Here is a 27,763-nt window from a genome sequence, read left to right as displayed (position 1 = left end):
TTAATATATCCTTCTTTCTCTTTCTCTTGCCATTACTGTGGGCCTTTCTCATTTCCTCTCTTCCTTTTTTGCTTTCAAGCCATCTAGTGTGAATCTCTGATTATACTCTACTGTCCCCGCCCCCAACCCCACCCCCGCCACTCTCCAGTCATTCTCCAAACTCTGCAGGAGGATCCTGTCTTGTATAGGGGTCATTGTCTTCCTCCAGCCTGAGTCTCTGCTATTAGAATAAGTTGGACCTTCTGGGCAGGCCTTGCGATCAGTGACTTGTTCTGAGGGAGGCTGGTCAGTGCAAGTGACCTTCAGCAAAGGCTTAAAGAGGTCTGGGCACACATGGTTCTCTCGCTGCCTGGGAACTTCAGAGACTCTCAGTGGAGATTGATAATTAGTATGTGACCAAGCAAGTGAGAGAGGCATCAAAACCCAGAGGAAATCGAATGACTGTGGCCTGCTGTTTGCAATGCACTGTCTGGTCAGGGCCTGCCACTGTTTATGCCTTCCTTCTTCCAGGAGTCAGCGTCCTGCCTGCACTCATGATGATGAGGGACTTGGCTCTTGCAGGCATACTGATTAGCCTGGCTTTCCTGTCCCTGCTGCCATCTGGATGTCCTCAGCAGACTACAGAGGATGCCTGCTCTGTGCAGATTCTTGTCCCCGGCCTCAAAGGTAATGGCTACTCTGCTGCTCTGGTGTTGCCTTGCTCGGGCCTCTGGATGTCTCAGTCTCCTGCATGGCCTAGCACTTCAGCACACGGTCACCAAGACTGGCTCTGGACCAGTTACATCCCGGGAAATCTGCCTATCTGTTGGGCCTGGGATTCCCTGACTATGAGACCAAGGTTCCATGACATTTTCTTTCTCGTCAAGAAATTGTGGATTTCTGGTTAGTGATGTATATGCAACACAGCCTTCGCCTCAGGAGCCTTGAATGAAGGCCTACTCATGTGATTCTCTCCTGCATGAGCCAGACCACTGAGGTCAGCCAGCCGCTTCCCTGCTCTCTGATGTGTTTATATCCCATGGTCTGTAGGGATGAAGTCTGCTTGCACAAACATTTGCAAATAGAACAACAATCCAGGGATGCCTGTGGCATTTCTCAACTAACAATGAGTATATCCAAGTATTTCAAGCTCTTTGTGAAAATGATGGGCACGCCCCTTCCTTGTCAGGTCAGATAGTACCAACCAAAGCATGACCTGACTGAGGGCTTTGTATTCACAGATCTAGATCTGATTTGAGAAGACTCAAGTGGTAAATTATTTCTATGAGCAAAGAGAAAGCAGTGCTATTGGCAGTGGAAAATGAGATGGCAGAAGAAATGTCAACCTGTTCTGATAGAAAGATAGCTCCTCAGAACTCCATGGGGGTTAGGGGTGGGGAGAGGTCTGTGTAGCTGGGCTCTCTGTGTGAGAGGAGAGGGTCACAGAAATCCCATCCCAGGTACATGACATTCTCCATGGTTTGCTTATCATCACGGGTAAGGAGCTACTCCCATCTCCCTGGACTTTGAGCAGTGCTGGAAACATCTTTGATCTTGATGACCACTGGGGTTTCTATCTAAGGCCTCCAGGAACAGCTGGATTAAGAGTTAAACTTCTTGGGAAGGTTTCCACCATCTTGGGTGTGGCTCTTTAGAGGCAGAGGTCAAGTTTCTTTTTGAGACAAAGGATCTCACTTTGAAGCCCTGGCTAGCTGGGAACTCTATTTGTAGCCTAGCCTGGATTAAAGTCACAGAACTCTGCTGCCTTTGCCTGTGATGTGCTGGGATCAAAGGCATTCACCATCATATCTAGCAAAAACAACTTTTTATGATAAAGTAGTTTCAGGACATAATGTAATCATGGATAGATTTGGAAAACTGCATTAGGGGGAGCGTCAGAGCCTGGGCATGTTTTGGGGGGTCAGCAGTAGGAAGCTCAGGGGTCTTATCCCCCTCTACCCAATGTGGGTGACATGGGAAGATTCTCCTAGACAATGACATTTGAGTGAAGAAGCTTTTTGATTGAGATACAAAAATTTTTTATAGGTCCTGTGTGTGTGTGTGTGTGTGTGTGTGTGTGTGTGTGCGCGCATGCACATGTGTGCATGTGTGCGCGCTCACAAATGTGTGTGCTTGTGTGTGGACACCAGAGGTCAGTCTCTGGTATTGTTTCTTAGGTATATCAATATTTGTTTGTGAGACAGGGTCTCTCATTATTTTGCTGCTTACCAATTAGTCTAGCCTGGCCCCAGGCCTGGATCCTCTCGACTCTACCTCCCCAGTACTGGAATTATAAGTGTGTACTGCTATGCTTGGCCTTTTATATGGAGTTTGGGGATCAACTCCAGTCCTACGCTTGCCATAGCAAGCATTTACTGTCAGTTATCACCCCAACCCCACGCATCATGTTTTAAAATGTCCTCATTGGTGCGTTATTTCTCATTCCTACTCTTCCACATAACTCCTCACCCATTAAATTCATTAGTTCCCCAGCATGAACTTGGGTGGAGCTGAACTTTGCCATTGGGATCTTAGATGGAGGCGGGGGGTGGGGGGAGGCGGTTTAGAGGTTCCCTAGCTTCCCCTTCACACCAGGGAGAAAATTCTTGTAACATGTGAGCTGAGAGGTTCCTGGTTTGTTTGGGAGAGAGGAGGTGAGTTGGGAATCAAGAATGAACAGTTTTCAATAAAATTAGAGACAAACACAGGATGAAAGGGGGGGTTGGGTAGAAGTTGTGTGGTGGGCTTAGTGACCTTCTTGCTTTCTTTTTTAAGAGGCAGGACCATCAGGTAAGTGACAATGTGGTGGATGATAGTCTAGTTCACCCAACCTTACCCTAATCCAGGTAGGGATTAGGGACCAAAGAGGCTGTGGTCAGGCCCAGAGCCTGACCTTGGCTTGACACTCAGCTCTCACAACCCATGTTTCCACTTATCCACATCCACTTGTCTGCCTCAAATGAGTGAGAGCCATGTACAAACTCCAGGAGCTTTCTAGAAACTTCTAGAAAAGCTGAAAGGTGTGTTTAGGGTTGCCACTCAGTGAATAGTGCTGATGCACCTCCCGTGGTGGAGGCCTTCCTTCAGCTGCTCTGAGAGACCAGAGATTTCAGCTCTGTGGGGAGAATGGCCATGGTAGCTGCTCACTGTAACACATACCGTGATGCATGTACTAGGAAAGAAACATGTCGCCACCCTTACCCATCTTTGGTAGGTCTCTGCAGTAGTGGGTTTCGCTGTTGTTCCTTCATGGGTGATTATGTTGTCCCCTGTGGCCCAGCCCCTCAGTCTATCCCTGGCAGGCTCCTCTGGACAGCCTTTGCTTCCTTTTATCCTGTGTGCCCACCCATGTCTCTTTCCTCTGCTCTGGCTGGCTGCTTCGTGCTCGCTGCACGGTTTCAGCTTAAAAGCCACTTCACTAGGGGGACATCCGATCTGAATCAAACCATGTCACTTTGGCTAAAGTTTGTGCCTTGTTCCATCTTACACTCTATGTGGCTAATGAGACTTCTCATGTCAATTTGACTCTAAAATATTTTTCCTCCTGGGAAAGCTCACAAAATGCTCTCTTTGTTGGTGACGTTCCTTCTGCAGTGTCGCTGACATATCTTTGCTATCTGGCCCTGATTTTTCCCGAGTGGGTCTCTGCAGGCTTTTATCGGCTTTTATTGTGATTTTGCTTTCACGCCCCCTCACTCCCACCCTAGTACTGGAAAGTGCATCTGGCAGCTCTTCACAAGCTCATCTAAAGATGGGCATTCTCTTTCTTTCTCTCTGCTCCCTGGAATTCCTGTGAGATGGGCTTGGGCATTTATGAGATTTTTTTTTTCCTTTTTCTTCTTCTTTTCTTTGACTTCAATTTGGTAACTTCAAAACAAAACCATCAAGGCTTTACAGATGGCTATGTCTCAGTGAGTAGAACTCCTCATCCTAATGTTTTGTCTCATGGGAAATGAGGGAGCTCCTTCTTCTGGCCACTGCTTTCTAGCTGCGAGGGTGAATTTCAATCAGAGGGTCCCCAGCGACGCTCATTGCCACACACAGCCATGTCTCCTGTCTCTCTGTCTCTTTCTTTTTCTCCTCCTCCTCTTCTTCCTCTTCCTCCCCTCCTCTTCCCCCTCCTCTTCCCTCTCCTTTTCACCTTCTCTGCTTCTTCTTCTTCCTTTTTTTTTTAAAGATTTATTTACTTATTTTATGTTTATGAGTACATTGTAGCTGGACAGATGGTTGTGAGCCTTCATGTGGTTGCTGGGAATTGAATTCAGGACCTCTGCTCAATCCGGCTGTCCCTGCTCACTCCAGCCTAAAGATTTATTTATTATTATATCTAAGTACACTGTGGCTGTCTTCAGACACACCAGAAGAGGGCGTCAGATCTCATTACAGATGGCTGTGAGCCACCATGTGGTTGCTGGGATTTGAAATTAGGACCTTTGGAAGAGCAGTCAGTGCTCTTAACTGCTGAGCCATCTCTCCAACCCCTCTTCTCTCTTTTTCTTCCTTTTGTGACAGGGTTTCACTCTGTAGCTTTAGCTAGTCTGGGATTCACTATATAAACAGGGATGTATAGACCAAGAAGCAGAGGCAAATAGATCTCTGTGAGTTTGAGGCCATACTGGTCTATAACTCCGTGTAGCCTTTGGTGACTTTCTCTCTTTTAGGAAGGGAAAAGAAGAATGAAACTTGTGTTGTAGGAAGGTCATTTGATCAGGGTTAGATTGGGGTTGAGGTTAGAGAATAGGTGTGGCCCACTGGTTCCCTTCAACCCAGTCCCTCTGGCCCCATGGACTCATCTTGTCAGATATCCTGACTAGTTATTTACACCTCTGTCTCTTGTACCCAGCCATTGAACCCCCAAACATGGGGGGGCATACTTTATTGATCTCAGGAGGCCCATGTGGGAGACCACCATGAGTGCTCCATGTGTCCTGCTGAGAGGACCCGAGGACACCCCGGTCTATTCTCCCAGCCTATTACCAGCCTACATGATGTTTCCCTGGGGCCACCTGATATACTCCTCCACACTTATCCTTATGGCTGGAGTGCTGTGGAGAGTCCTGTATGGTGGGAAGAAGATTGGGGACCAGCCCAGAAGGGACAGGAGAAGGAGGGAAAAATCTGTTCCCTGAAAAATAAAGCAGTGTAGGGAAAGTACATCGTCAGCTTAGACCTGGGTACCCAGAGCTCGCCCTAGTGATGCTGGATGCAGCGTGTGGTAGGGTGGGTAGGGAGTAGGGCCAGACAGGCTGTACCATGGGTGAGAGCCTTTTTAGTTCTTCTGTATGGATGTATAACACCATAGCCTTGTCCTAGCCAGCCTAAACAGATATGACTTCTTCCACAGGAGATGCAGGAGAAAAGGGAGACAAAGGAGCTCCAGGACGGCCAGGAAGAGTCGGCCCTACAGGAGAAAAAGGTACTCGGCGTTTCCAGCCTCCATGGGGAGAAGGTGGCTGGAAGATGGAGGAGACAGAGATCAACTAAGACAGGGGTTATCGAGGGAAGGCACAGTGCTGGCCTGCAGGACCCTGAGAAAAATACTGTGATCTGGAAACACAGTGGTAACTCCATGAATGCCAAGGTTCAGGGTCATGACTGTATCAAATGAGAGTGCAGCCATGAAGGAAGGGTGGGAGGAGGCAGGGCACAGGCTGGGCCATTGCAGTAGTAGCTGACCCACCTACGGGAGCAGACGTGATTGAGTGGGAGTGGTTTCTACTTTAATATAACAATGTGATTCTGCCTGTGGGAGGCCGGTGAGACTCAACTGCATATTTAAAGGCGTTAGAGCCTGTGTGTGAAGGAAACAGAACACACACACACACACAGGGATAAGAACACGCATGTTAGGAATAGGGGTACACATGTAGAGAACCAGGCTGTGGATGTTGGGTAGCCATATCTCACACAACAGGGAGTCAGGATGCACGTCGAAAGAATCAGGACGCTTAGGAACTAGATGTCGAGGGAAAGGAGCTGGAGTGGGAAAGTGCTCCAGTTTATGTACATGTCATGGAATTTGAACAGACACGACTACAAGTGAAAGGAGCCTACCTTAACAGCAGGTGCTCAGTGTGTGTGGCCGCCATCTATAGGATGGCGTCATCTTGACTATTATTTCGTATTTGAAAATATTTTACTATTTTTAATAAATTATGTGTATAGGTGTGTGTCTGGGTATGGGTTTGTGCATGTGAGTGCAGTGTCTTTGGAGATCAGAAGGGGGTGATAGAGACCCTGGAGTTGGAGTTATCTGCAAAGGCTACTGGGCCCTTTGGAAAAGCAGCAGTCACTAATTTCTAAAAGATTTATTTTTATCATTTTAATTATGTGTGTGTGTGTGGGGGGAGGTGATACACACACACACACACACACACACACACGCGCACACACACACACACACACACACACACACACACACATACATGAATGCAAGGGTCCACAGAGGTAAGACATGTCAGATTCTCTTGGAGATGTGGCTACGGGCTCTTTTTTTTTTTTGTTTGTTTGTTTTTTCAAGACAGGGTTTCTCTGTGTAGCCCTGGCTATCCTGGAATACACTCTGTAGACCAGGCTGGCCTCGAACTCAGAAATCCACCTGCCTCTGCCTCCCAAGTGCTGGGATTAAAGGCACATGGCTAACAGCGTGTGCTCTTAACCACCAAGCCATCTCTTCAGTCCCAAGGATTTGTTGCCTTTTTTGGGAGACAGGATCTCACTATACAGCCCAGGCTGGCCTAGAATTTGCTATGTAGAGCAGACTGGTTTTGCATTCACACAGTTCTGTCTGCCTCTGTCTAGTTTACATTTTTTTGAATCATTATTATTAAAAGCTGTATAGCCAGGCAGTGGTGGCACATGCCTTTACTCCCAGTGCTTGGGAGGCAGACACAGGCAGATCTCTGAGTTTGAGGCCAGCCTGCACACTGGGTACAGGACAGGCTATATAGAGAAACTCTGTCTCAGGAAAAGAATAAGAAAAAGAAAGAAAAGAAAAGGCTGTAAAGAAAAGCATTCTTGCCAGTCAGTGGTGGCGCACACCTTTAATCCCAGCACTTGGGAGGCAGAGGCAGGTAGATTTCTGAGTTTGAGGCCAGCCTGGTCTACTGAGTGAGTTCTAGGACAGCCAGGGCTACACAGAGAAACCCTGTCTGGAAAAACAAACAAAACAAAACAAAACAAAAAACAAAAAAACAAAAAAGCAAAGAAAAAAAAGAAAAGAAAAGAAAAGAAAGAAATGAATCACAAATGATGATAGGGATATTATCACAGTTCAGAGACCAAAACGTACCAGGATATTTTCTGTGGGGACTGAACTCATCTCTGTGGCCCTTGATAACTTTTTACTCGTTTTTGCAGAGAGATCTTAAGAACTGGCAAACACGTTTATGTGTCTTATCCCTTTGGTGCAAACAAATGCAGAAGACTAACTTCTGCACTATGCTCCTTTCTCTTATTTTGTTTTGTTTTTTTGTTTTTTGGTTTTTTTGAGATAGGGTTTCTCTGTGTAGCCCTGGCTGTCCTGGAACTCACTCTGTAGACCAGGCTGGCCTCGAACTCTGAAATCCGCCTGCCTCTGTCTCCCGAGTGCTGGGATTAAAGGCGTGTGCACCACCGCCCTCCTTTCTCTTAATAATGCATCTGAGATCACTCCAGGGGAGGATGCAAAGGTTCCTCATGTTTTTATTCAGCAGTTGGTGTGCTGCAGTGTATGTTTATTCTGATTTACCTAAGGTTCACATTTTCTTGGATATTTGTGGCCATGCATGTATGTGTGTACATGTGTACGTTTATGTGTGTTTGTGTATGTATGTATGTATGTGTGTGTGTTTGTTTGTTTATGCATGAATGTGTGTGTTTGTTTATGTATATGTATGTGTATTTGTGTGTGTGTGTGTGTGTGTAGCTTCGAGATGTACTCTGATCTTGCATTGCTCATTAAACTGAGTGTGCATTTGCAAGTTTCGGTAGATGTGATAGTGCACACCTTTAATTCTAGTACTCTAAGAGCAGAGGCAAGAGGATCATGAGTTTAAGGTTGGCTTGAGTTACACAACGAGATTCCCTTTCTAAAACCATGCCCATCTCAGATTTATTCTTGTTAGTTAACATAAAATATGTGAAGACTGCCTTAAGATGTTTTCAAGCTCGTTCCCCAAATTGTCCTCCATTGTTCACTGCAAGCGCTGTGAGCTACGTTTGTCTCTGGAGTCAGGGAGGCCCACGCCTCAGTGTCAGCACTCAGGAGACAGAGGCAGGCAGATCTCTAGGAACTTGACAACAGCCTGGCCTACAGAGTGAGTTTTAGGCCAGCCAGGACTACACAGAAACTCTTAAAAATAATGTAGGCTTCCCAGGAATCTGGTACTGGTCCTGAATAAAGTGAAAAAACAAAGCTGTAGAAACAAGGTTCTGGGAATGTAGAAATAAAGTTTCACAGTAAAATAAGGGGGCCATGTTCCAGCTCCTGTAAGCAGCAAGCACTGTGGAAGCAAAGTTTTACAGTAGCAAGCAGCAGCTTCAGACACTGAGAAGTTGTGTTTCAGAGATAGCCAAGGACATGCTGTGAAAACAAAGTTCTGGTGGTCAGAATGTTGACACAGAAAGACAAGGCCATTCTGACTAAGCTAAGTAAGGCCAAAACAAAAATAACTGGTGGTTGCAATGACGTTAAGGTCCACGAAAACAAGATTAGCAATTTTTTTTTTTTTTTTTTTTTTGGATTTTTTTGAGACAGGGTTTCTCTGTGTAGCCTTGGTTGTCCTGGAACTCACTCTGTAGACCAGGCTGGCCTCAAACTCAAAAATCCACCTGCCTCTGCCTCCTAAAGTGCTGAGATTAAAGGTGTGCGCCACCACTGCCCGGTTTAAGATTAGCAATTCTTGGAAGAACCCCCAAACCCCTTCCTGTGGTGAATTTCGAAAAAGACCACAAACTGTCACCCTGACCTTGCTGATGACAATCCCTCCTACCACCTAGTTACTCAGCCCCTTCCCAGAGACTTTTCAAGGCCAGGTGCAGAGCTGTATAGGGAAGTTGGCTGACTAAGCCAAGAACAGCCCCCTGAGCAAGCCAACCAATGCCTGATGAGATCCTTTGTCCTGTGTTCCACCAACTAGAGTAAGCCAGCTAGCCTTGTTGCAGAAATCTGCCCTCTGTAAAGTATAAAAGATGTGTGCTTTTTAAGTTCGGGGTTGGATTCCCCCCACCCCCCGATCAATAAACCTCATGTTATTGCAACGATCTATTGTCAATCTGTGTTCTCTGGGTTGAGCTAGATTACTACGGTATAAGCCCGGTAGTGGATGGAGTGGGGGCAACTCACAGTCACAAGCTCTGTGAATCCTGGTCATGAAGCTGCACCTGGATGGGTGGGATGTCTGCCGAGCTATCCAGAGCACAGTAGAGATGTCCCGAGCTGCAGCTGTTCATAACTCCGGGCCTCATAGGCTGTGGCCTCTTATCTCTGGAAGGAGACCAGGCAATGCCACAGTGCTAGGAGGTACAGCTGGATTCCTTCTAGAAAGCTCTGCCTTATCATGCTTTAATTCCATTGTTGGATTGTGGATGTGAAATCCAGGTCCACAAGGTGGTGGGTTTTCCCTGTCCTGTGTAGATGCAGCACCAACTGTTCTTTTCCTTAAATCAGTCTTGAGGCTGCCCAGAGCCCTCTCCAGCCTCTGGCTTTACATGTCTCATTACTGCAAACATGACCCATATCTGTACCTGGGTTTGGTTGTCAACTTGTGCCAGCATCCTTTTATATTCAGCGTAGCTTTGGCTTCTGAGTGTTCTGGTTGCTTCATCTGTTCTTCTAGAACACTCTCCTATTATTGCTTTCTCTCTTCCTATCACTTGAGGTGTAGATGCTTTCCTCAGCTAACCTGAAACCAACTGTCCCTATGTCTGTCCACATTGGGCACTGTTCAGGAAATCTGGGAGCTGTGTCATCGCAGCTCACCCTTCAGTCTGGCTAGCTTCTGGGCCCACAGTGAGGCGTGAGCTGCCCCGCCCCTACCCCACAAAGTTGCATGATTTATGGATATCTGTTCATGGTATGTGCTGTGGGTGGGCCCTGCGGAGGCCTCTGGTTCCACCTGTCGGGGATGATCACCATTGTGTGCGAATAGCCTCTCTACTGTGGGTCTGATGCCCTTGCTTTCCTATTGATTTGAAGATTCTTGGGATTAAGACTCCTGGCAGTTTGCTCCCCTATACCTGTAGGTAGGGCCCAGGCATGTGCCTCTGCTCCAGTGTTCTCCTGAAGAGGTCTACATACAACCCTGAGCCCCACTGTGTGCTCCCTGCTTGCTGCTGCCTCATTAGTACTGTGCTCTGCCTCCCCAAGGAATTTCATTCCCTCTCATTCTTCCTCCACATTAATTGTATTGTTTTCTTGTGTGTCCCAAATACAATGAATGTGGCTATGCATGCTAACTATCTAGCACTCAGGAGCCTGAGGCAGGAGGGTGGTGAGTTTGAGGCCAGCCTAGGCTACATAGTGAAATACTGTCTCAAAACAAACCAGAACAACAACAACAAACCAAAAAACCAAAACCAAAATTCTTGAAAATAAAACTGAAACAAAATATAATACATAACATTTCAACTAAAGCACCATATTCCAGACTGCAATAACTGTACTATTGTGCCAGAAGTGAAGGGCAGCTGAAGGCATAGGGAAGCATTGACTAGATTGGAACCGATGCAAGAAGGTTTAATGAAGAGATACACTGCAGAAGGCAGATGCAGGGGCTGAATTCAGAGAGAGAGGGAGGGAGAGAGAGGGAGAGAGAGAGAGAGAGAGAGAGAGAGAGAGAGAGAGAGAGAGAGAGAGAGAGAGAGAGAGAGAGAGAGAGAGAGAGAGAGAGAGAGAGAGAGAGAGAGGAAGGGAAGCACTGAGCAATGGGATGGGATGGGATGGGATGGGATGGAAAGGGAGGGGCAGGGAGAGACCCTGAGAAAGATTTCTTTATAAGGGTTAAGGGGAGCTACATGGTTTGAACTTGGGTCCAAGAGTGGGTTCCTATTTGGATAAACAAGCAGGCACCTTGAAATCTTGTTGAGTAAATGTTACAGCAGGAGTCATTATTCCTGATTTGGGCCATGTGTGGTGGAAGGCATGGGCTCTAGGTGTGTGTGAGACCTTACAGGCTATTGGGGTCTGATTGTTCATGTGGAATTTTCTGACTCTCTTCTTTGAGACAGGATCTCATGGGTCACAGGCTGGCCTTGAACTTGCTATGCAACTGAGGATGGCTTTGAAACCACCCTCCTGCTTCAGCCTCCTGAGTGCTGCTGGGGTTAAGAGTGGGCAGTACCACACCTAGTGTACTGGCTGCTGCTTTTTCTGTTGTCATGACAGGACACTCTGACCAAAGCGACTCTAGGAAGGGTTTATTTTGACTCACACTTTGAGGTTAAAGTCTGTCATCTTTAACACTGGCAGAATTTGAAGCCACCCTTTTGTCACCCACTGCTACTTAAATAGCCTGATCTTATAGAAATGAGATCCACTGGAGATCCCAGGAGGTGGACCTGTTAGCAACTGTCACCTTCAAAGGATGTTGTGACGGGTGCTCAGTGAGTGCCACAGTTGAGCAGCATGTCACCCTTTCTTTTTTTTATTCTTTTTTTTTTTACCTTTTTTTTTTTTTAAGATTTTATTTATTATATGTATACAATGTAGCTGTTTTCAGACTCTCCAGAAGAAGAAGTCAGACCTCTCCTTACAGATGGTTGTGAGCCACCATGTGGTTGCTGGGATTTGAACTCAGGACCTTTGGAAGAGCAGTCAGTGCTCTTAACCACTGAGCCATCTCTCCAGCCCCCTTCATTTTTTATTCTTGACACTCCAGCAGCATGTGGGCAATGAGGACAGATCTACACCGCCCTAAATTTTGTGTCCCCGGGGCTTAGCCTAACACTGGTACCCAAAAGCCCTTTTCAGTTGTTTGAAATATATCTCGAGATTTAATATCTTTAAGTCTCTTTGAACTCCTTGGGAGATCTCAGCCCTGTCTGTGTGGATCCCCTGTGCTCCCCACAATCTCTGGAAGGCACTGATGTTAGCTTATATTAATAGGCCTAGGTGCTGCTGCTGCAGGTAGCATTTCCTGGGGCAATGGGCTCCCCACTCTGAGCTGGACAGCTCAGCTTCCACCACATGTAACTTGTGCCCACCCGGGGGGCTGGTCTGGAGGAAGTGGCTGACTTGCAGAGTGAGCAGCCCCCTGCCAAGGGGAAGCCTGCTGGTGAATCAAGTTTACTGAAACAAAGCCAGGCAGAGTGGAGCCAGCAGAATTGCCTGCTGTCATCTGCCCTTTATTGAGACAAGAACAGTATCTGCATTTTTGGGTGGCGTGCTGTGTGGCAGGCACAGAGTGGCTCTGCTGATGTGACTTGATATGTGTGTGCTGTCCCAGATTTTTCTGTCTGGTTCCCAGACTTACGCTGTGACAAGAGCGAGTGGCCGCCCTGTTCCCCTGACATAGAGGCTGGGGCCCCTCTTGGCACAGACAGTGGAGGGCAGCTGTGCCAGCACTGGGCTGTCATGAGCTGTAGTGCACACGCCATCCTTCATAAAAATTGCTGAGGAGGCTGAATTGCAAGTGCCCCCTTTGCCCCATCTCCACTTCAAAGGGCGCTGATATCTTCATTAAAATTAATAAGAATCATGCACCTGCTGCGAGCTGCCCACCCGCTCCTATCCTCCTGCGTGTCTGGAGAACAAATGGGAGCCACCCCACTTCTCGTTAGAGTAATGGGCTGTAAGGACGGCAGGTCACAATGGCTCCCAGCATTCTGAGTGCCTCAGTGAGCTTCTCTGCTTAAAGGCACAGGCTCTAAACAGGTCTCAGCACAGCTGACCTACTGTGAATATGGCACAAAGCTTACCACCCTGTGGAGCAGCCAGAAGACCTTGCTGGAAGTAGGAAGTGCGAGCTTTTGTCAGAATCTCTTCCTGCAGGAGCTTTAGCCTTGTAACCAGGACGCCACTCTGCCCATGGAGCTAAAACAGGTCTGTGACCAAAATGGAAGATGAGCAGTCTAGATGTTTCAGAGGCTTCCATCCCTTCTTCTTCTTCTTCCTCAATACACCTAAATGACAGGATAGTCCTAGTAGCAGCAGCAGCAGCAGCTGCCGATCCCATGTGAGGATAAGATGTTGGAGGGTCAGGTAACAAACGGTCCCCTCTGCTTCTGTGGGTAATCTAACTCAGTGCTAAATAACTGCATCATCCTGGGGTGTATGAGGATCAACCGTATGCTTATACACATGTGCTTGCACACACATGCATATGTATTGTATGTACGTTATATGCTCATATGTGGACATACATGCACACACAAAAAGATATGTGTAAATTACTATTTGCATGTTTGTATGCCTGTATATAAGTAGGCATATATAAAGTATCGTGTGTTTTCATGTCCATATATATGTGCACATGTGTATATGTGTACAAATAATCTATGTATATATGTTTGTATTCACATGTACATTTGTGTGTATGTATGGTATATAGCACACTTTATCTTTGTATGAACATACATGTATGTGAATGAATTCACTTATGTGTATTTTTTATATATGTGCACATACATATTTACATATACATATGTGAATGTAGGTTTGAGGTATTTCTATATATGGATAATTACACATATGTATGATTATGAAGCATCTAGTTGTGCTTGTCCAGTCATGCTTATGTGTGGTACATATGTGTACTCTGTGTATGCATATTTGAATATGTGTGTTCTAGTTAGTTTTGTTTCTCTTGCTGTGATAAAACATTTTGACCAACAGTAACTTAGAGGAGAAAGAGTTTATTTCAGCACACAGGTCCATCGTTGAGGAAGTCAGGGCAGGAACTCAAAGCAGGAGCCTGGAGGCAGGGGCATTGGAGAGATTCTATATTTTGGCTTGTTCTCCCATTTACTCACAGGCTCATGCTTGGCTGGCTTTCTTATATAGCCCGAGACCACCTGTCTACATATAGTTCTGCCCACAGTGGAGTGGGTTCACAAGCATCAATTACTAAATCCAGACAAGTCCATAGGCCCATCTAATCTAGGCACTTTCAGAGTTGGGGGTTACCTCTCAGAGGACTCCAGGTTGTGTCAAACTGACAAAGTAAAGTAGGACAGTGTTTCTGTTGATGTGTCTATAGTATGCATGTTCACGTGTATGTGCATCTGTGTCTAATATGCATGTGTGTGTGTGCTGTATGATGTATGTTTGTGTTGCTCAGCTCCAGACCTGACCCTAGCAGATGTGCTGCTCCCAGCAGCTGCTCGAGTTCCAGAGGGTCAGAGCAGGACTGGGGTAGGCCCAGAGATGTTCACAGGGGGACAATGGCTCTGTCTGCCTAGCCCAGACTGTTTCCCAAAGGCCTTCTTGTGAGTGTACCCAGTCTTCTCATGCTTGAGGGGCCATGATTGGGGTCTAGTGGTCAGGATGAAAGTTTGGGGCAGAAGGAATGAAGTGCTAGATGGGAAAGGTAGGGTGATCTGACTGCCACTGGCCAATGGCCCTCACACTCAATGGTTACAGTAGGACCCCAAGAGGTCATTGCTTGCTTTCTTGGAAAATAGGCCTGGAAGACAATGACCCTGCTGAACAAGGCCTTCAACCTTGGCTCTTAGAAGTGTACCTTCTAATACTTCCTGGGCTAGTGAAGAGTAGGCTTGGGATACCCTATGGGTACCTCTACAGAGGTAGTCTTGGGTAAAGTTCCCTGTCCAAGAGCTGAGGCACTTTTGGAGTCCTGATGTAGATGTCAGGTGACATTGGTCTTGGTAGAATCTAGTCATTTGGTACTTGTCTATGACCTATGCATGCCACTGTGGCTTCCTGATACAGTGACCTGGGGTTCTGGGGACATTTAAGACATCATTGCTGTCTTCAGATGCATCAGAAGAGGGTGTCAGCTCTCATTATGGATGGTTGTGAGTCACCATGTGGTTGCTGGGATTTGAACTCAGGACCTTCGGAAGAGCAGTTAGTGCTCTTAACCACTGAGCCATCTCTCCATCATCACCTGCATCATTTGCAGGTGAGAAAATGGGTTAAAGATGATTACAACTTATCCAAGGGTGTGTGAATGTAAAGCTGGATGTGGTAGCTTGCGTCTTTAATCCCAGCACTTAGAAGACAGAGGCAGGTAAGTCCCTGTAAGTTCAAGGCCAGCTTGGTCTACACAGTGAGCTCCAAGCCAACAAGAACTCTTGTGAATGGAGACCTTGGACTTGGGTCTGTCTGCATGTAGTTTATGCTTAGAATCACTGGATAATGGTATTCACTGGTTCACTGTGTGACCTGTGGAAGTCACCCCCCCCCCTTTTTTTCTTTTTTGGTTTTTCTAGGCAGGGTTTCTCTGTGTAGCTCTGGCTGTCCTAGAACTCTCTCTGTAGACCAGGCTGGCCTTGAACTCAGAAATCTGCCTGCTTCTGCCTCCCAAGTGCTGGGATTAAAGGCGTATGCTACCACTGCCCCGCCCCACCTTCTATTTCTTGCCTATAGGTTAGAGATTTATAATTGTATCCTTACAGATACAAGATATTTTCTCTACACTTGTACTGCTGTGGAGAGCCACAGAGTAGGACTTGAACCATGGAGATTTGTTTCATGGTGTGTTAGAGGCTGGAAATCCAAGATCTAGGTGGGGCAGGGCTGTTTTCTCCATGGCTTGCAGACAGCTGGCCTTTTTGTCCTCTGTATCCCCATGCAGCCTGTCTTCTGTGCATATCTGGTGTTTCCTCTGATAATGTCACCAGTGCTGTTGGACCAGGGTCTGACCTATGACCTCAGTGACTACCCATGGCCTCTTTAAAGATTCTATTCTCAGGTCCTGCAGGGTAGGACTTCAGCACAGACTTTTTAGATGGATTGCTTAGCTCATGCAAAGATGGAAGTGATGGGCTGGGATGTGGCTCAGTCAGCAAAGTGCTTGCAATGCAAGCACAAGGATCTGAGTTCAGGCCCAGAGCCCATGTGAAAAAGTCAGGCACAGTGGCACCTATGTGTAATTCCAGTGCTGAGGATGCAGAGCCAGCCAAGACAAATGCATATGTATGTGTATATGTAAGTATAAATATATGCATACACACCAATATATGTACAGAGCATTTGGCTTAGCAGACCCAAGTGAACGTACTGTCCTGGCACATGGCATATGAGTAGCGTGTGCATTTGTTCCTTAAGGATGGAGAAGGGAGCAGACCTACTCTGAAGTGCCATACACTTCACTGTAGCCCCTCATTTGTTCCATCTGCCTCCAAGGATCGGGTGGTGGGTGGTGGTGGAGGAATCTCAGGCAGATTGAAAGAAGCCAGGTCTACTAAGCCAGTCCTAGCTGGCTTTGGTGCCCATCAATCACTTGGGACTGTGTTGAAGTGCAGGTGCACGTGCACCCAGCCCTTGGGGGTTGCCACACTTCTAGACACTTGAGTGACGCTGCATGGGATGATGAATGATTGTTGTTGGGGACATGTGTGTCCCACCTGCTATGTGCCAGGTGCAGTTCTGGGTGGTGTGCCCGTTTCTCCAGCATCCAACTCAGGGCATACTGCCAAGGCTGTTTCATAGGTGTAGACCCAGCACAGGGGCCGCTGAGCCAAGCTCTGTGGTGGCACGGAGCCACTGAGCAAGGCCGTCAGGTACTGGGGCATGGTTGGGGGAAGGCTTGTTTGTGGGTGTTTCCTTTCAAAATCCTTTACTATAGGATTTCAACTTCTTATTTTACAAAAGAGTTGATTTCTGTATGTAAGTATTTTTCTTGAATATATGTATATATTCTACATTTCATAGGTGTGCCTGTTTCCAGAAGAAAATATCAGATTCCTTGGAGCTGGAGTTATAAATGGTTGTGAGCTGCCATGTGGATTCTGAGAACTGAACCTAGATCCTCTGGAAGAGCAACCAGTGCTCTTAACCACTGAGTCATCTCTCCAACCCCCTGCATTATATATGTTTTGGGGCAGAGTCTCATTCTATAGCTCTGACTGCCTTGAATCTTAACTATGAAGACCAGGCTGGTCTTGAACTCAAAGGGTTTTACCTGCCTCTGCTTCCCAAGTGCTGGAATTAGAGATGTGAGCCACCATTTACAGCTTACATTTTTACTTTTTTTCGAGGCCGGGTTTCATGTAGTTCAGGCTGGTCCTGAAATTATATTCAAGGATGACCTTGGTCTACTGGTCTTCTTACACGTATCTCCTGAATGCTAGGAGTACAAGCCTGTGCGGCTCTGCCAGTTTACACCATACTGGGGATTGAATTTGGAGCGTTGTGCATGTTAGCCAGCGCTCTCTCAACTAAGCTATACCCCGGCTCCAGATTCCAGGTTTACAGAGGTGAAAACAAAGGCTGAGAGAGATTAAACAACTTATCCAGGGTTACGCAGCTGTGTAAGGTCAGAGAGGATGTGCGGACTTAGAGCTGTCTCACTCCTTGTCTCCCCAGACCTCGGCACATCTTAAACCAATGGCATCAATGTTCTGTGCATTGTCCAGCATGCAGGGACCCAAGAGCCCCCCTAAAGGCTGCAAGCTGCTGCCTACACAGGCCAGCTGGCAGTGTTTGCTTTCTAGGACTCCAGACTCTGCCTCCCTGTGTCCTTCACATCCTCTGTACTGAGTTGTTGCTCTCTCCACTGTGCCCCATTCTCCACACTTGCTCTTAGTTCCTGTGTTCCCTGATGGTAGGGGCTTGGCACCTACACATCTCCAAGGACAGGAGCTGAGTGTGGTGCCAGCTGGTACCAGGAGCCAAGTGTCAGCAACAGCTTTGAATCCCTGCTCCTGTTGGGCTGTGAAGGTTAGGGATGAGCTAAAGCCAAGTGTTCTCAAATCAGCCTCAGGTTGTGGCTGATTTATGACAGCCGGACTCATGCTGGACTCTCATTACACGCACTCAGTCAGTGGACTGAGGCAGACAATAGAGTGCTAATTGATTGTTATGTTAAGAAAAAAATCACCCTGGGGCATTTTTTTGATGCAGGTGTTTTTCTTGCAGGGATTTTTGAGCCTCTTTACCCTATCTGCCTTTCACCTCAGGGACCCAACCTTCTTTTACATTGTGTGGTTGGAAGGCTGAGAAGGCAGAGTGGTGGTGTAACTTTTCCTCTACCACAGCCTTGAAGCAGTTAGATGTCTCAAAGGGAAGCAGCCCCACGGTGGACCAGAGACCTCTGGATCCCTTCTCATCTTCCCCTACACAGCACACAACAGATCCTATATGCACACCCAGAAGCCTCAATCTCGCAGGCAACAGATCTCCTAAAGTTTTGGGCATTTAGTGGGAGATAGTTTTTCTATGGTAAGATCTTTGGTTTTCATTTTCTAGGGTCCATCTACCCAGCCCCTGGCTGTCTGGGAATGTGGCAAGCCTGGGTATTGGAATGACAAACCTGTCTGTTCTTTATACACAAGAGCAGTGCAGTGGGGTGGAGAGTCCCCAAGTGGCAGATGGGCAAGCAGAACCTTATATTTCCCAAATACACTATTTGACCTTGGGCTGGACAGGTCAGCTCACTGGCTGGCTTTCAGGAACAATGGCACTGGACTCCTGCATGTGGGGAGCTACTGTGTTCCCCACCTCCACGGTGGGGCATCAGTGGGTCATTTTGACATGTCCAATTTGTAGCATCAACACTTCATGCAGCCAGAGACAGCTTCATTATAACATCAGATATTTTTGTGATTTCCTTAAAAATCTCAATTACGTGGTCTAGCATGAACTATGCTGATGTCAGGGGAGTCATGGGATTTCAAAAGATTGGGAGCAATCACTAAAGTCTCCCCCTCTTTTCCTGTTCTTTAACTCACTGATCAAGGCACTGACTGATAGGTGTGCTGCCTGCCCTGGTCTCAGCCTTTCTCCCTTCTGAGCATCCTCCTCCTGCTCCCTGTAGGGGCTTCATGGAGTTGCTGCTGAGCCTGCCTCTCAACTTCTCTGGTTCCCTCTAGATTCCTTCTTTACCAGCATCAAACCCTATTCTGCCTCCATGTTACACCCACTGCCTTTCTTCCTGATTATCTCCAGATACAAAAGCCTAGTGCCCCCTCTGGCTTTCTTTGTTTTAGGGTGACCAACTCTGCACCTAGGTACCTAGGCTGGGAGCCTTGACCTCACCTCATATCCCAACACTGAGGTTCTGTCAGCTCCCAGACACTGGCTAGTTAGGAGCTTGTTTTTCAGACTCCTAAATGCTGTCTGGCTAGCCACCAGCTGGCCTCTGTGCTTGCCTTGTCCATTTCTCACGGCCAGGTTTCCCAAGCAAGAATCTCTCTCCCTCCCCTCTTCCTGACTCTCTAGTGGGCCCCACTGCTCCACGGATGCCTTATAGCCTCTCAAATCCCCTCCTCAGCCTCCAGATGGGTCAGACCTCCCAGCCTGGGGCACCTCCATGCCTCTTTTCTCTCCATCAGTCGTACCTCTTCCCTAGGTGGCAATTGCTGGGTTGTCCCCTGTTCCCCTAGCTCATACTCTGCACCCTGCTGGACCAGTGGCTTGTTCTGCTCTTCCACACACAGAGACTTCACACATCCCCTGGCACCAGGAGAGTAGAATGGTTTTCAAATCAGCAGATTGTGGCTCTTGATCTGGTTCTGCTGGACTTTCAGAGTCCAACCTGGTCAAGTCACTTAATCTTAGAACTGTCTCTGTGCAACAGATCAGTTTTAGAAGCAGTTAAAGGAGAATCTGTGTGCACCGATGTGCTTTGCAAGCAAGTACTTTGTTCTTGTGGTCTTCCCATGGATCGTGTGTTTTCCGGCCAGCCGTGGCTCACTGGAGCCAGTGCTCTGTCCTTTCGACTCCATCTGATCCACACTGAGGGAACATTCTACCCACTCCAGTTTGGGGAGGCCCTTTGGGAAGTGCTGTACTGTTCAGGTGCTTCATTAGCACACAGTGCAGTCCTCCCTCCTGTCTGTCTTGAGAAGTTCTACTTGTCTTTGTGACCCTAGGGGCAATGGAAGATCAAAGGATCACAGCATCTTGACCACCCATGAACCTGTCCATGGTGACGTTGGTACCTGTCTCTTCCCCAGGGCTTCGCTTTGTGCTTGCTTTCTACTTGTGCTTTGGTGTCTCACCAGTGAGAGTCCCAGAAGGTTATAAGGACCACCATAGAGGGAGCAAGGATACTCAGGGAAGGACGGAGCGTTGAGAAACGGTTTCTGCCTTGATTTGTGGTGGATCTGGGAATCAGAGAATAGCTGGTCTTAGCTGAGTAGCTTTATTCCAGGGATCAGTGTTCTCTGGGGTCAGGTAAGGCCAGCCACTGCCTCATCTTGCAATGGATGAGGGGTAGCAGAAGAGCTGGAGGCCTTGTGCGACTAGAGCAAATCCTTACTGACAGGAAGCAGTCTTCAGGCATGTAGAGAGTATTCTGGTCACCCCCCCCCCCCCCCCCCCCCCCCCGCATCTGTCTCATGCAGAGCCACCTCTAAATGCAACCAGAGGTGCCAGGGCTTTGTTGTTCCCAAGAGCATCCAGCTGGGATGCTTTTAGTTTGGGTGTGAGAACAAGGTTGGGAGGCACAATAGAGCTAGGATACAGAACAGGGATCTGCTCTTCTTGGTGCAGGCTCAGAGGAGAGCTGGCTTTGACTGAGTGACTCAGGAGAGCTGGTCTGTCTGCCTCCTTTCTGCCATCTGAGGGACTTATCTTCTCTTTTGAAAACAAAACCAGCGGGCTATTGGTGAGGTGTGACATCCTGTGACAGTCATATGTGTCCTTGAAGAGCCTGTACTTTGTGAAGTCTCTTCTTGTGTACATGTGTGCAGATGGGTGATGGTGAGGAGGGAGCACATAAGGTCATCTGTGTGTCTATGATGTGGAGGAGTGGGCATGCCAGATCACTTGTGCACTATACAGTAGAGAAGAGGAGGTGTGTCAGATTGCCTGTGCATTTGTGATGGTGAAAGGGAGGGCTATTTAATCACGTGTGTGTGTGTATGTGTGTGTGTGTGTGTGTGTGTGTGTGTGATGGTGATGAAGGGGCATATAAGGATCAATAGTGCATCAATCAACTTTGACCTTATTCTTTTCTACAGGAGACATGGGGGACAAAGGACAGAAAGGCACTGTGGGCCGCCATGGAAAAATTGGTCCCATTGGCGCAAAAGGTATTTGTGACATGTCTCTCCCTATATTCCCCAGTTAGGCTCAGGGTGTCTGAGAATAGCCACTGACTGGGCCACTTTGCCTGGAGCTCTTGTTTTCATGTGTCACCCTGATAAGCTCTGTCACAGTATTCTCACTCCAGGGAAACCAAAAGGATTGCTGGCTTTGTGAGCATCAGGGTGGGTGGAGTCACACCAGCCTGCAGCACTTATGGAGCAGAGTGTTTAACCTCCTGGGTGCTGGACCCAGATCCCAGATCTTCAGCTACACCTTCCCTAGCAAGCCTGATGAAATGATGAGAGACTTTCATGGTCAGGATGGGTTGGGTCTCGAATTCACCCCACCCGCTAGGTTCATTTTCCCAGTCTTTTGAGACTATGGAATGACTCTCAGCCTGAACAGGGCATAGGGTGGCACCAGCAAGTCTGAGATTGGGAACTCCAGTGTCAGGCAGCATGTGATGGCTGATGCTGCATGTGATCTGTGTAAGTTTATCAGGTTAGAACTCCCTCCCTGTGGCCAGGACATCAGGTACAAGAGAGTTAACAGACAGCTGAATGCTCTATTGTCCTGATTTATGTCCTTTGGTCTGCACTCAGGGAACAGACATGTTCTGAGCACTTGGACCGAGAAGGGGAACAAAATGGTCATGTAGACTCCTGTGTGATCTCATGGAGGTTGGCCTGTGGTCCTGTGGTGGGCTGGTTATGAGGAGACTGAGCTTCGGCAGCCAATGGCTGGTGAAGAGCCCTGCTGGCAATCAGAGGCCATAAATGAATTTGGCTTCGGTCTTCCCAGCTCTGTCTACTGGGTTCTCATACTGGAGCAGATTGACTCTTGGCCTTAAGAAGTCTTGGTTTGGAGTCTGAGCTGTGAGTTAGTTTGGCTGTTTTGTTATGATCCATGGAGCTGCTGCAGCCCTGTGCCGTCTTTTCAGAAAGAGCCCATTGACCCAGAGTGCTGGGAGGTGGACCCTCAGCTGTCTCTTCTCTGGGAAGGACCTGCTATCGGACACGGTCTGGATAAGCTCGGAGTGCTGAGGGATAGCTTCCTGATGTGCATGGAGTACTGAGGGATTTGCAGGCTACGAAACCTTTACAGAATCAAGATAAAGTATCAACCTCATAAAAACTGCCATTTCAACTGTTCCAGCTGCACAGTTCAGCGGTGCCAACACATTCGCAATGTGATGCAACTCTGCCCGTTGCCTCCAAAAAGACTTTTTATCGCCCCACGGAGATGCTGCACCATTAAGCAGTAACTCCCTCCCTCCTCCCCAGCTATGACAACCCAGAGTCTGCTTTTTGTCTCTGTGAATTTGCCCATCCTACGTATTAATACCATGACGTTTTGTTTTGTGGCCACCTTGTTTCTCTTAATACAATGCTGTCCAAATTCAGAGTGTAGCAGTTGTCAAAATTCCCCTATTTTAAGACTGAATAACATCTACTTCATAGATAAATCATGTTTTTGTTTTTCTAAGTATTCTGAGAATTCCTTCCCTGGGGAGACAAAAATAATGTCTTTCCCTTCTTTCTAAGGTCCCAACAACAAACCAATGTACTAGCCTACCAAATTTCAACCTAGAGGACAAATGGATTTATTGGGCTGCAGGGGTTACTTGCAGAACTATGGGAGACTCCAAAGCAGTGACACTGGAGAGTCACAGTGATGGAGTCCCCCCTTCTGTGGAAAGTTAACCTTTCTTAGCCTACATTCTCTGGTATTCCTGAGCCCCCAAGACTCCAAGGTCACACGAAGTTAGGCAAGAACTACATGTAAATGGCTGGCAGGGTTCAATGACCCTCCCCACTCTCCCATTAGACATGATCTGATAACATCTTGCAAGTTGGCACAACTAGTATGATGAAGATGGTGGGTGATTCGCTCAGAAGACTGTGTTCCTGTGCTACAGTCTCCCAGGCTGCGGACATTCCGGCCATCTGTTCCCATTGGCTGCTGTGGACAGTGCTGTAATGAGCAAGGAGAAGACAGAAGGACTGTGTATTCTTTTCTACACAGCATGTGTGCTGGGCACATCTCCAAGTCTCATATGGAGACTGGGACCACCTTTATTTGGCTTTGATTATTTGATTGGCTTTGTGTCTGGGTAGGACTGTCCTCTTGGGTCCTGGTCAGGCTGAGATTCTGATAGTCTTCAAGCCCCTGACAGAACACAGAGGAGTGAGTTGGGCAAGGGCTGCCTAAATGCTTCCCTCCTTATGCGGGTGGACTGTGAATCTGCAGATGTGGAGTCCTTCCTGGAGACAGTTCTGTATGTAGGGGTTCTAAAATGACTGATACAGGCATGTGCACACACACACACACACACACACACACACACACACACACACACACGTGCGCGCGGCTTGATCTTACAGTGCCTAGACAGCTCTATTGCTTTCATTGTGTTCTATACTATACATTGTGTGTGTGTGTGTGTGTGTGTATGTGTATGTGTGTGTTGAGATTGATGGCAAGGGTTAGGAGGCTTCACCTCCCTACCAGGAGATTAGGCAGGAGCCCTGGTGTTTAGGCTTCTGTGATACTGCACTATCTGGAGTGGATCCAGAGGAACTTGGGTCACAGCTTGGGATTATCAGTGTGTGAGTTTGACAAAGAAAACTTCCTGGCTCTGGCTGTCCACAAGCTTACCCCACTGCCCATTTTATGTTCATCTAGATTTTCCTGTTGTACTAAAAGACATAAAGCTGGCCTACTCTCATCTGCTCATGGTGTTAATTAATCACACAGTGTTGCCTGTAAAATACTCCCCGAAGGGAGGAGTCAGAGCTAATCTAAAGTATGTCATTGGCTGCTCCCCCAAATCCCACAAAATGCAAGTGCCCATATTTATAAACAGCCCGAAGAGCTGTCCATAGAGCATGGTGATGGGGAGTGATGGGAATTGAACCCAGTACCTCAGACATGCTGTATAAATATACACTGAGCTACATCCTCAGCTTCAGTAAATACAATTTTTAACTTGACACATTCTAATTCAAGGGATATCCCTTGCCATGGACCGGGTTTCAGCAGAGAGCCCTAGTTCCTTGGGGTGATGAGTTCTGGCCAGGTGTGCAAGGAATTCGGCTGGTGATAAACAGACACTACACAAAGAAATGTGCTATCTGAAAGTGTTTCTTAAAAATTGCATGCTACTTTTACAATCATTGCAAAAGAGAGATGAAAAATCTGGCAGCTCAGTAGTTGAGGTACATCTGAGGCCATCTAAATAAAACACACTGGGTCTAAAACAGCAGCCATCTCCTCTGGACTGGTGCCCTGCCCCTGGGCTCTGAGCACGCTCAGGCCGCATGGGCCCTGCCAGAGTCCTGGGGGACTGCTGGTATGCCAGCCAGGAGGACAGAGGCTCAAATCTCGAATCCTCAATGCTGAATGCAGACTGCACACAGTCTCTCTCTCTCTCTCTCTCTCTCTCTCTCTCTCTCTCTCTCTCTCTCTCTCTCTCTCACACACACACACACACACACACACACACACACACACACACACACACAAATTCTCTGCTCAAGTTCCCATCCATCCTGGGTAAAACGCCCACTATGCTAATCTTTTGGGCAAGTACAGACAAGTCTATGTCTCTTGCTAATTCCTAGGAGTAGTTCAGCTGCAGTACTTTACTGAGAATGAGGATTCTAGTTGACCTTGCCCTGGCATAAGTCTCCCATTCTGTAAGCTTCAATGCCTTACCCACAAGGCTGGAGGCAATTAGTCTGGGTGGGTAAATTCCAAGCCAGGGTTTGGCTAAGATGTTGGAGCATTGGTAAAGGTCAGAGAGCAATGTTCAATTTTGTCTAGCTGTTAATAAATCATATCTTGGTGGGCACCTAGCACGTGAGTTTGCAAGGACATATTTGGGCTACCTCTGAGTTAGGGGTGCCAGGCGACAATGCGGGGGCAGGAGACTGACTTCCTTGAAGTTTTCACCTCAAATACTGCTGTCATGCAAAGTGTGCATGGCAATCCCACCCCCCATGCTAACTTTAATTTTTCTTTTTGTCTCTAGGTGAAAAGGGAGATTCTGGTGACATCGGACCCCCTGGTCCCAGTGGAGAACCTGGTATGACACAAAGGACCAGAAACTTTTAATAAAATCAATTAAGTTTGTACTTAAAAAACAAACTGTGGGGCTGGAGTGGTGGTCCAGAGAGTAAGAGCACTGGCTGCTTTTCCAGAGTACCTGGCTTCAATTTCTAGCAACCACAATACTTTGGAACTCCAGTTCCAGGGGATCAGATGCCCTCTTTTGGCCTCTGGGTCATTGTAGACACACATAGTGCACAGACACAATGCAGGCAAAACACCCAAACACAAACACACCTTCTCAAGGTTGTAATTCATCTGTAAAGCTTTACACTCTGTGTGGTAGGCTCAGGTGTACCTGTCCTAAATGTTGGGACACTCATCTCCTGATCCTTCTTTCAGTAGAATATGCATCTGGAGTGTGAGAGTGTGTGTGTGTGTGTGTGTGTGTGTGTGTGTGTGTGTGTGTGTGTGTATACCCTTCTTTTCCAAAACCAGTCCTGTGCATAACAGGTTGCTTCTCGTAGGTATTCCATGTGAGTGCAGTCAGCTGAGGAAGGCTATTGGGGAGATGGACAACCAGGTCACTCAACTGACAACTGAGCTAAAATTCATAAAAAATGGTACGTTGGGTTGAGGCCTTTCCCTTCCCTCCCCAGCCCCTCCCCCTTCTCCCCCAAAGCTGGACAGCAGTGGCTTCCACGTGTGGCTGCTCAGCGCCCACCGGCTGCCCTGCCCTGCCGTGCCCGTGGCTATGGTGTGGTGGAGTGCTTGTTGAGTTTGTTTATAGAAATGCAAGTGCTGGCCTTTCAGCACTGCCCTCCCCTGCAGCTGTTGCTGGTGTGCGCGAGACTGAGAGCAAGATCTACCTGCTAGTGAAGGAGGAGAAGCGGTATGCTGATGCCCAGCTGTCCTGCCAAGGCCGAGGCGGCACACTGAGCATGCCCAAAGACGAGGCAGCCAATGGCCTGATGGCTTCATACCTGGCACAGGCTGGCCTGGCCCGTGTCTTCATCGGCATCAATGACCTGGAGAGAGAAGGTGCTTTCGTGTACTCGGACCGCTCCCCCATGCAGACCTTCAACAAGTGGCGCAGTGGAGAGCCCAACAACGCCTATGATGAGGAGGACTGCGTGGAGATGGTGGCCTCAGGGGGCTGGAATGATGTGGCCTGCCACATTACCATGTACTTCATGTGCGAGTTTGACAAAGAGAACTTGTGAGAGCCGAGAGGGAAGACGGCCATCTGAACCCCACCTTTTGTAGACACCAGCGGCCACAAACTACCCCTGAGCCCCACTCATCATGTCTGCCAGTTCCTCTCTGCGTGGAAGTGTGGGGCCTCATTGACAGCCGGAAAGGCTGTTTGAGCCATAGGAGGGGATGTTTCTGGTGCTGTTCTGAATAGGTGGCGTATTATCACCCATGTCAGATGTTCATTATGGATAACCACGCAGAAGGATGGTGTGAGGATCTTGTCTTGCTCCGTCCACAAAACATAGTAAATGTTGCCGCAGCTAGCAAACAGTGGCTAAAAGGGCAGGAGTTGCCACCCACCCTATAAACTACACAAAAAGTGCCCAGGTGGTGACCAATGTTTCTATAGGTTATGCTATCACATAGATTCACTATTATCCAGGTAGGAATACTGTTGCTCTGCTTCAAATCCATATTTCAGGAAAACAAATAAATCCTCTGCTTTCTGCTATGGAATATGCGCTGTTTTTTGTTCTATCTCCTTCATTAGCTGTGTTATCTATTGATGTGGATAAAGCAAATCACCATGAAATACAGTGAGCTAGAATACTTATTATCACGAGGAATCTGTAGGCCAGGGATTCAGGCCGGTCTGTCACAGTGAGAGCTGTGTCACACCATTGATTTGGTAGGGTTCCACTCCTCTGAGGCTATAGAGTGGAGAGCCTCCGTTTCTCACTGGCTGGTGGGGAGCAGAGGCCACCACAGTCTTTGCTGGGAGCAGATCCCTCTAAAGCACAGCTCAACCGGGTAGGGTGCAGTGATCAGAACAGTCAGGGGAGGGGCTGGGGGGAGCCCTGGAGACCAAAGCCACACCCATCCTGATCTGACCTCGGGCCTCAGTCTTTGTAATGTTCTGCTTATTATAACAGTCTCCAGCCCACCTATGGGAACTCTGGGGAGCTTGAATAATAACCTTCACTTTCTCCCTTTTATGTGTCAGAATCTTTAGTAAAAAAAAATAAAAATAAAAAAAAAAACTTTAACCCTTCACTTCCCAAAGAAAATATATAATCACTTGCAACCCAACTTGGGATGGGGAAGAGAATGAATTATGGATATAATCACTTGCAACCCAACTTGGGATGGGGGAAGAGAATGAATTATGGTAGCAGCCTCCTGGGGTCTTTCTGTGTGTCTTCTAGGGAGGTCCTTGCTGCTGTATGCTCTGTATAATTTTATCTCTCTCTCTCTCTCTCTCTCTCTCTCTCTCTCTCTCTTCCCCTCTCCCCCCCCCACACTTGTGTTTTTGTTTTTTTTCATGGAAGGATTTAAGACAGGATTTCTTGGTTTAGCCCTGGCTATTCTGGAACTTGCTCCACAGACCAGGCTGCCCTCAAA

General features: G+C 47.6%; 1 protein-coding gene across 2 annotated transcripts; it reads left to right on the top strand.

The window, feature by feature from the left end:
- Positions 1–516: 516 nt before the first annotated feature.
- On the top strand, positions 517–26,878 carry Colec11 (collectin subfamily member 11). 2 transcript variants are annotated; one of them, XM_031356320.1, is made up of 6 exons: positions 517–666; positions 5,324–5,395; positions 21,049–21,120; positions 25,149–25,202; positions 25,693–25,788; positions 25,997–26,878. In XM_031356320.1, exons 1-6 carry the CDS (start codon positions 534–536, stop codon positions 26,386–26,388), a joined length of 819 nt encoding a protein of 272 aa, XP_031212180.1. In that variant the 5' UTR covers positions 517–533; the 3' UTR covers positions 26,389–26,878. The 2 variants fall into 2 exon arrangements, with proteins under 2 accessions (XP_031212180.1, XP_031212179.1); XM_031356319.1 differs by having other exon boundaries at positions 25,979–26,878.
- The last annotated feature ends 885 nt before the right edge of the window (positions 26,879–27,763 follow it).

Source organism: Mastomys coucha, unplaced genomic scaffold, assembly GCF_008632895.1.
Source record: "Mastomys coucha isolate ucsf_1 unplaced genomic scaffold, UCSF_Mcou_1 pScaffold6, whole genome shotgun sequence".
Lineage (NCBI taxonomy): Eukaryota > Metazoa > Chordata > Mammalia > Rodentia > Muridae > Mastomys > Mastomys coucha.
This window is presented reverse-complemented; position numbering and strand designations above follow the sequence as displayed.

Bases quoted from the DNA above. Each gene is read 5' to 3' on its own strand.
- Colec11 (XM_031356319.1), top strand. From the start codon at position 534: ATGATGATGAGGGACTTGGCTCTTGCAGGCATACTGATTAGCCTGGCT. The intron at 25,203-25,692 runs GTATGACACAAA...TGCTTCTCGTAG, and splicing joins TGGTCCCAGTGGAGAACCTG to GTATTCCATGTGAGTGCAGT. The intron at 25,789-25,978 runs GTACGTTGGGTT...CTGGCCTTTCAG, and splicing joins GCTAAAATTCATAAAAAATG to CACTGCCCTCCCCTGCAGCT.